The 9788-nt window shown below is 41.1% G+C and overlaps 1 protein-coding gene across 1 annotated transcript in view; it reads right to left on the bottom strand.

Moving 5' to 3' along the window:
- The window catches only part of dpy19l1l (dpy-19-like 1, like (H. sapiens)), a 22962-nt gene extending 17616 nt beyond the window's left edge, over positions 1-5346 (bottom strand). The window contains exons 1-5 of the mRNA XM_020615552.1: positions 5087-5346; positions 4619-4643; positions 4441-4528; positions 2971-3108; positions 2382-2522 (exon numbers count right to left, since the gene is read on the bottom strand). Coding sequence (XP_020471208.1) covers positions 2382-2522; positions 2971-3108; positions 4441-4528; positions 4619-4643; positions 5087-5309 — 615 coding nt within the window. The 5' untranslated portion in view covers positions 5310-5346. The remainder of the gene's footprint in view (positions 1-2381; positions 2523-2970; positions 3109-4440; positions 4529-4618; positions 4644-5086) is intronic.
- Positions 5347-9788: the final 4442 nt, after the last annotated feature.

The following is a 9788-nucleotide window of genomic DNA, read 5'->3' as shown; positions in this document are numbered from 1 at the left end:
CATCCCTAATGTACACAACACACATACACACACATGGTTTTCCCTCAGTTAAACATTTCTAATGGAGATGAAAGCTGAAGAGACTGAACTAGTGCAGACAATCTAGACTCAGTCATAAGTGAAATCAGTAACTAGCTGCAACCCCATCTGAAACACAAATTAATCTAACCAACACAGAAAAGAGGACAAGGTAAATTCTCTGAGCACAGCTGCGCCTTTATGCACGTAGTTGTCTTTAACTGCTCTGGAAGTGGCATACTCAAGACTCTGTCAAACTGTACTGCTTGCATTCTGGGTGCTGTATAATTTGGGACAATTCATGTTGAGTAAGTTAGATCAATGCAGAAACAGCCCATGGACCAGGTAGCACCTCTACAAAGCTTACTGAAATGTGAGAAAAGCCACTGTCATGTAAGCGTTGGAGGGGCTAACTCTAGTGCATGATGTCCTGCCAGAAAGACAGCAGGCGAGGACTGTAGTACATGAAGAATTGGCCATCAAAAGTTGTGGTTAACATATTACACAAGTAACAATGTGTCTAATTCTGCTGTAGAAACATGGGGCCTTCCATTCGTACCAGTGGGCAGACGCAGGCTTTTCATGACAACAAATGGACTTGCATCACCTTACAGGTCAGTGAACTGACACTGTACAGTATTTCTAGCACCACTGAATGATTCAATCTCATCAACACTACCAGCAAAAACAGCAGGAACACAGAACAGACAAGACTATAATGACTAACAAGACACTTGGAAGTGTGTTGACATTACTAACAGCTGCTATATCACAGGGCAAAGAGATAAAGGAGAAGAGTGCAGGCTAAAAATGCAGTACAACACCACCTCTCCACTCTCAACTGTGTCATTCTGAATCCCACAAAAGCAATGCACCAGCTGACGGTAACAGGAACTGTTCCCTCTTTCTGTTAGTGCGATCAGGTTTATGTAAACACTGTGCAAACAGCTTGTGTACATTGACCCTGGGGTGCCTGTCTTCACTAATAAGTCTAAGGGAAACATGGGGATTGCAGCTCCACAAAGAACAAACAGAAACAGCTTTTGTCTGTGTAGTGCCACAAACTGACTCTTCTAGGAAACACTCCCTCAAACAGACAAAAAGCTATTTGAGTGAAGTATCTAATTACTAATTATGTAGTGACAGACAAAAAGCTATTTGAGTGAAGTAATTACTAATTATGTAGTAGTAAATGCTTGTGTGAGACACCGGATGTGACATTTGGAATCTCCGTTCATCTCACCTCAGTTTTGTTATTGATAGAAGTCTGAAACAGTTTATCAATTAATTGATTACCTGAAGGACAGACGGTTAATCAGCAACAATTCTTAATAAATCATTAACCATTTTAAGTAATTTTCCATGAAAAAAATGCAAAAGATCACCTAGTTGATACTTTTCTCTGTCTTATGTGATAATGAAGCCTTATATTAAAGGAACTGTTCAACCTTGTGGGAAATAACACTTATTTCTGGCCAGGTTCACTGACTTTCTGCTGGTTTCTGGCAACTTCACAGTCACTCCAAAAACGTCAGTAACCCTGGTCAAGAATCAGCCGTGCACACAACTGTAGGCACAAGCACAACTTCTGAGTACACTTCTGAGTTTATATAAATAAACAAACAAGAAACAATGTCTTAATGAGTGAGATTTAGAGTTGAAGAGGGCAAATGTCTTTACCTCTGGACAGGGGGAGGCTAGCTGTTTCCTATTGTGTCCAGTCTTTATACTAAACTAAGATAATCATCTGTAGATGTAGCTGTGTCTCAAACCGGAAGCCATGAGAGTGGTTTCATTCTAACCCCTGGCCAGGATGGAAATAAGCATATTTTCTAAACTTTTGAACGTTATCTTTCTAAAAGTGCCAAACATCTGCTGGTCCCAGCTCCCCAGTGTGAGGATCTGTCTGTTGGTCCTGCTGTCAGACAAAACTAGCCGTTCACAGATGCAGTCATAGATTCTGGGAAATTCTAACAGACATGTTTCACCATTTTCTGACATATTTTAGTGTAATTTAAAGAGTAATCAACAGATTAATCAGTAAGTAATCTCTTTCAGTTGAATTCTCACTTGAAAGTAAAAAATAGGAATGAAGAGTGCTTGGTCCCTTTGTTCAGTTCCTTCTGTTAAATTTATATATTACTCTTAACAGCTAGCTCCCCATGAGGCTGTTCTGACTACATCTGTTCACAAATGAAGAAAATCAAAGTCTGTAGAAATTAGTCTTCCAGTTGACTCGGCATGAGTATTTTAAATGTCAGTGTAGCTCCAGGTCATTTCTGTAACAGCACACACTTGTGTAATGTGGTAATCATTCACTGTCTTTGTACACAAATGAGCATATTTGCAGATCAGATTGGAGCTCCATGGCGACAGTCTGTACCTTCACAGCTGTCCACTGGAGTGAGTCCCTCTCCTCTGTTGATTGACCAGCACATCTTTGTGGGAATCCCAAAGTAGCCCATTACACCTGTGTACATTCGGTACCAGCTGGCCAGAACCACCTGGGGAGAAGAGATGGACAGTTGGAGGGATGAGCACTAGTCAAAGTCCTGTTCAAACAATACTGTCCCTCTGAGGGGTACAAACACACAGGACTCCCACTGTAATGCCTTTACTTTGTCAGTTCAGGGAAGCAGCTTCAACTTTTCTGCATTGTTTTATAGATTCCACTAGGGCTGCTCCAGCTATAGTGAAAGGAGGAAATAAAAAAAGACACAAACAATATCTGTATCTGGCATAATATCAGGTGTAGCCTAACAAATCTGACACCAGGTTATATTTTTCATAATCTTATTCACCCAAATACTGGCAGCCCTAATTGATAACCATTACCTTTATAAGCTCATTGATATTCATGAAGGTTTAACAGGAGAATACAAAAATCAGGACTCAAGTACCACAACACTGGCTACCATACTGTAAATCATATGAGCACCATGCCAGCATTACCTCTGGGTAGAGGTTAAACCTCTTCAGCGTGTTAATAACCAGGGGATACTCTGTTAGCCGATCATTCATGACCATGTGGAGGCCATCCAGGAAAGAGGGGGCCTCAATAATGGTTTTGTAATAGGAATAGTACAACCCCTGGAACCAAGAAACAAACAATAGATTAAATTCATAGAGAAAATCTCTAAATGACAAGAACATTGATAGAGAAATGTGAAGGCAGTGATGGAGAGAAGGAGAACAATAGGAGAAGCAAGGAGTGAGGTGATCAGGAGAGACAGAGCAGATCCAGAGAGAGACAGCAGACAGACACTAAATATAACTCCCCAACAAAGAATGAGTTACATGAACTCAGCAGATGGCGACGGCTCACAGCCCATGAGGCAGCACACAGCAGGGGTGAGGCAAGAATATATTCTGTTTGCATATGATTAAATCAGCGTAATCTCTGAAACGAGCATGAAGCCTGTTACTAGGATACAGTAAATGACACATATTGGCTGGTGGTGCCCTTTCGCAGCTACCTTAGCAGTGTCCCAGATAAAAAAAAAAACACCACCACAGACATTAGAACTACACCCACGTTTTCATATTGCTAGAACTGTCAGCTTTGAAGACTTGAATACTGTTTATACTCTAAAGGGGGGGAATGAGGATTTTCTCTGATCATACAGAGTCACAGTAGTCAACGTGTGGTCACATACCACTTCTGTCTTGTCTGTACAGCTAACAAATTCAAGTCTGTGTTTCTGTGAGATCTACTGGCCACCTCACAGGCTTGGGTTCACCTTCATTCGCTCATCTTTTCTTTACAAGTTCCCTTGATCATCAATAGAAAGAGCTGCTCATGGGACAAAACAAGACACTGGAACACATGAAGATTAGATTCTTGGAAGACTGTGATCAGCATTTTTCACCAATTCTGAATTTTAAAAACAAAAACAACTAACTGGCTGATCAAGGAGATAGCTGCAGTCATACACGGTGTCATGATCCTCCTTTCAAAACCATCATATTCGTAATCTACCCCCTTAGTCTGTTTTGCACTTGCATTTCTAGTCCACACATACAGTCAGAGTCATAAAGAACTAGAGGATCTACAAGAAGAACAAGAAGTCCTGCAACAGGTGGCCTGGTCCCCACAGAACCCTGATCTCCACATCATGGAGTCTGAAGAGACGAGAGACACTGAGACCACCTGAATCCACAGAACTGTGGCAGGTTCTCCATGATGTTGGAACAACCTATCTGTCATGTACCTTGAAAAACTGTGTGCAGGTGTACTGGTGCTGTTTAAAGGCAAAGGGTGATCTGATTTGTTTTTCTTGTTTACCACACTCTGCGTGAAGTTAACTGATAAAAACTAGTCATGCCTAAAACTCTTGCACAGCACTGACATCAGAAGAAATTGGCTTCAGCTTTATCAGTGTATCCCTCAAAACACAACAATGCAAACAATGAAATATTTACCGTTTCTGTTCGAAAGGCCATTTCTTTCTCCAGGTTAGACAAGTGTGAAAAGTGTCTGTCATTCTCAAACAGATGTGACAGATGATACCTAATCATAGGAGGAGACATGTGTCAGCCAAGAGCTGCAAGTAGCAGCAGTAATGTTTGAGTATTACCATGCTGATAGAGAGCGACTTACCAGTGTAGATATCCAGTCAGCGCAGCTGTGGAGACAGTATTAACTTTCACTACTGCCAGAAAATGCTATTTCATGCTTGACAAACAGCAATGAAGCCACAAAACATCGAACCAGTTAAACCGTTGGGGTGAGGACTGGGAAAATTAAATCTCGGAGATACTGTGGTGCATTCTGAGAATTCACAAAAGCATTAGCTTCAGTTTTGCCAGAAAACCCCTCAACACGTGTGGAGCCGATGTGCCACATAAACAGAAAAGAACACGTGCTGCTTTGATGGGACTTAATGAATAGCAACTATAGGTGGCTAACTAGTGCGCTAGCATTTAGGTGAGCTAACGTTAGCCAGCCGATCAGCGGCGGAGATAACTTAATTTAGCGCATCCGCTACATGCTACTAGTGCACAAAATGTTAGCAGTGGCTAGCTAGGAGTTCACTAAGAAGATAGCACGCTAATGCTCCTAACTTACCGAGGAGAAGAGTGATTCCCAGCTTCCCGACTGCAGAGGGACTTAGCCCAAGCTTGTGTCTGACGCCTGAGAGTCCGTTTGGATGAGAGCTGTTGAAAGCTTTGCCTTCTCTGCCTGGTCGCCTCGCCTTACTTTTACCAGGGGGCGAAACAAGCGGGCTTTTGTCGCGGTCAGCCTGAGTCGCTGGACTCTTCCCGGTCGGTTTTCTGTTTTTAGCTACCATGATTTCTTTCTTTATTTCCAGGAAGAGTCGAGGCTAGAGGGGGTTTTTTTCTTGCCAGAGGGAGTGGGGGCGAGGGGGGGAGCCGTTAAAGCCCGAGGGGTGTTAGCGGAGCCTAGCCCCAGTAGCTGATCCTATCTGGTCCTCGGACCTGCCCCTTTACTACCTGAGTTAGTGATGCTTTCACTGGTTTCTCGCTTCAGACATTCGTACAAATCTGGTGAAGCTCTGCCCCTTCTGGACGTTTATCGGTACTACACCGAGCTTCTGGTGGGAGCCATGGCAACGGTAAAACGTAGGTACCATCCAAACAGCAGGGCTTGTAAAACACATAAGCATGTACAGTAATTCTGCGATATAATAACCTACACATGATGGTAGTTTTTAAAATACTAGTAATTTCTGACGTACCAAACTTAATTTTAATCTTAATTTTTGAAAATAAAACATACACTACTCATGGAAGGGATATGAGACAATGGGCCCCCAAGCACAGAGATGTAAAAGGTTCGACTATACCTCTCCTACAGTTCAAAAAGCAAGTCTCAGATTGGGCAACCTTCAGTTTTGTGTCTTCTTGTGACTGACTGATATCTCTTTGTTGTTGTCTTGTGTCTGTTTTTACCCATTGCCCGTCTCCATTTTTACTGATTCCTCATCTAAGTGTGGCAATTTTGCATATATTTTTACTTGTTTTGTATTTGGTTTTAGTTGTTTGGCATATTGTTGTAGTCATTAGCTGTCTCTGGAAATGTTCTGCTTCCGTGCATCTTTTATGTAATTTTGCAACTTTTTGTTGCCATTTTGCACCTTTTTTGGCATCATGCATTTTTTTATGTGTTTTGTAGTTATTTGGTTGACTTTCCAGTGGAGAGGATAACAGCCCTTGTATTTTGCAACACAGCTGCAAAATACAAGGTGATATACAGTATGTTCTTCACAGAAAATGAGCCAAGGCCACTGAGTCTGAATTTGAAAAAAATTACTACTCGTATATATTTTTTTTTATTAAAAATGACAGCGGGTCACCTCTGACTCAAACAACAACAGCAACAATTTGTATGCAAATAATTCCCACAAATGTTGCAAATTTTGTTGATGACTTACAACAGCAAATTCTGTATGCACCATAAGAAATAATAGAAATATCACTTTTAATCACACTGACCACAGCAAGGAAACATATTCTATGTTTGTGTATTTATATTTGTGATAAAAAAAATTTCCTCATATTTGTAAACATTTATCAGGTAGAATTTACCCTCCACAGCCCTGAAAATAACAAGCAGATTGCACCAGCGTTTTGTGACCAATAGATGTCACCAAACACCACATATATTTGCTCCCTAGCTCACATTTCCCTGTACCATTGAAAAGTGGTTGTCTGTTACTGATAAGAGACTTTGTTGGCAACATATTTAAAAAGGTCTCAAATTTATGTGACATTTTATTTTTTCATTTATTTCTTAAAATACTATTTTCTTCTTAAGCTTGTTCTGTGGCGGGTGTGGCTGAGGAGGTAGATAGGTCACTTCCTAATCAGAAGGTTGGTGGCTCAATTCCTGTTTTCCCAAGACCACATGTCGATGTGTCCTTGGCAAAGACACTGAACCCCAAGTTGCTTCCAATGGCCAGAGCAGGGAGAGAGTTGCCATCAGTGTGTGTGTGAGCTGGCGCCACAGATGGTTGCCTCGGTTCTGTACTGGAGATGAATTTCTTGTGTGTAACATACTTGGCCAATACAAGTGATTATTATTATTCTTATTCTGTTTTATCAGGCTACAGCTTATCATCATCATCATCATCATCATCATCATCATCATCCAAGGATGGAAGAGATTCTGCATGTTCCCACATCATGAAAGGAGAAATAAATGTATTTTTATAAAAACATGGAAAGGGAGGACGAGCAGCTGAGCAGACTGTGATGCTGACACCTTTTAGGGCAAGTCATGGGTAGCACAGTTTCAAACAGGATGGTGCAGTGCTCTTTCTGGCTACAGAGATGGGAACATCAGTAAAGATGAGCTGATCTCATCTGTTTAACTTGGAGAGGGACAGGAAGGGAGCGAGTGGGGAAAAAACTCCGTCTTCTGGTGGTGACATCATGACAGCTTCCCTCAAACTCCACAAACAATCACCAGCCAGTGATTCCCGCTCAGGGTGATGGGAGGGGTACTGTTCGTGAGTGAGAATGGGATGTTTTGGGAATATGGTGGGTTTGGTTCCTCTACCAGCTTGTTACTGGAGACTAAAGTCGGTGCAGAGGGAGGAGTATTTGTGAGAGGATTTTGTGACTAACCTTTGTACACAGTCAAAATGGCAGACAGATTCCAAATTAGATTTATTACCCATTTTTCTCTGCATTATTTCACACTGAGGCATTTTTTATTCTGATTGTGGTACAAATGACACATTCCATGATTTCTTTATACCTTTATTGTAAAGAACCACTGTGTGTAATTCAATATGGGGCAATAAAGGCATCATACTGAGACAGTTGTTTGGTTTTATTTAGCTTACATTGATAAGGTGAAACTACTAAAATCTTCATTAAATTGAAAAACCCAAGGACATTTTCACTTATTTTTGGATAGCACATGCATATTTATTGAATTTTATCTTTGCCTGTAGACAAACTTTACATTTATTAATGTTCTGGCGACCTGGTGCAGTAAAAACATCAAAACTGTAAAAATATTAAATCATTACATTATGTTTAATAATAGTAAAAGTGTCTAATTATTTTGTAATTGCTACCATATTACATTTTCTTGTCAGGACAGAGAAGTTACAGCTATACACATTTTTCTCTATGAAATTGCCAGAAAATGATGGGATCCATAAAATAAAGTGTTACTTACAGTACTATCCTTTTAAAAATCTACACTGTGCAATTAAGGAGTTTTTATTCCCAAAAAGAATTCTTATTTATGGTATCGTTTCTGGGTTTATTATTATTATTTTGTTGTTGCACTTTCTTGAATTTATCATATTCCTCTGGATGTTACTTGTTGCTGCATATACTTTGGGTTCGTGTCTAAAATGACATTTCTTTGCCCTTATACAAAAAGTATAAAGTTGCCTAATGAACATGAAATAAATGTAGTCTTGCTTGACCTAAAAACTGCTGTCTCATTGACTATCTTGTTTACATTTACATCCAAATCTTACATAATGGGACAATAGATATTTCCCATACTGTTCCTAATATCGTGCTGCTTTACAAACTGGTGTAATATATCTGTCTTTTTAAACAGGCGTTCTCCCTGTCCACACTCATCTGACAGGATGATTATTGTTATATCACACTACAGCAGTTGCTGATGGAACGCCATGCATTTATGCCTTTCCCATTTTGCCTGTCCAAAGCCTGAAAACCACCAGTGCATGTGGACATTGCATGGGATAAAAACCCTTCCCTGCATGCCACATCTCTCATCATCAACCCCAGCTTCCAACCCACCAGGCGCCCTCTGCTCCTTCTTGCTCCCATGGCAGTATTTTCTCAAACTCCCAGGTGAATCATGGCTGCTGGGCCCTGGCCAAAATACAATAGCTGAGGCCGAGTGGTCATCAGGGCTGTTAGAAATGCTGAGGTGTCACTGGACAGGACAACGGTGAAGGACAAGCTATTGAAAACTGTTAGCTCAGCTTGTGATTACACCGAGAGAATTTGTTTTTACACCAAACACAGTGTGGCTGAGGTGCTGGCTGGGAGAAAGTGTGGGTGGGTTTTTTAGCCAAAGTCAGTGTTGCGGCAGGAGGGTGACGACAACTTCTGTCCGAAATGCTTCATGGGTGTGTTGCTTAAGGGATCTTCTGCTAATTAAAGACAGATGGGCTGGGAAAAAAACAACCATGTCTACGCCTATACTAAAGAGACTCAGCATGACACATTTAATGACAGGATTTTGCAGATTACTTTTCAATTTCCTTCTTTAACCAGCTCAGACCAGAGGATTGCATTCAGATCTGCATGCTTTGCTGCACAAATGTCTCCCAGACATTTGCAAGAACTGAGGAAGTGGAGGAGGCAGCTTCTGGCTTAGAGTGCATGGGGACCCATCAATGCCAAAGTAACCAAGGGACAGTGGAAAGATCTGTGTGTGTCTGTGAACCTTTAATTCTGAATGCGTATGTATATTGTTTTTCAAAACTGTGAAAGTATGTATCCTTTTGTTGAACTAACCACCAGTCTCAAGATGCTGAATCCTGCTGACTTTGGTGATCTAATTTTCCCTCAACAAAAGTTGACAACTCTGTCGAGGGATTAATACTTTCCAGAACTGTTGCAGCAGACTGACATTTCACACTTCTCCATTTTATTTGAAGAAGGACATGCTTCGAACACATAGCTTTTGCCTCTGAGGTAACAGGTAACAGTGGTACAGTGGTATTTTGTTGGAATAGGGGTTAAACATGGTCCTCACAGGAACAGTACAAACACCCCATGTCTGTGTGGGGGTGTGTGTGGGTGTG

The sequence above is a fragment of the Monopterus albus genome, unplaced genomic scaffold (assembly GCF_001952655.1).
Source record: "Monopterus albus unplaced genomic scaffold, M_albus_1.0 scaffold166.1, whole genome shotgun sequence".
NCBI lineage: Eukaryota > Metazoa > Chordata > Actinopteri > Synbranchiformes > Synbranchidae > Monopterus > Monopterus albus.
This window is presented reverse-complemented; position numbering and strand designations above follow the sequence as displayed.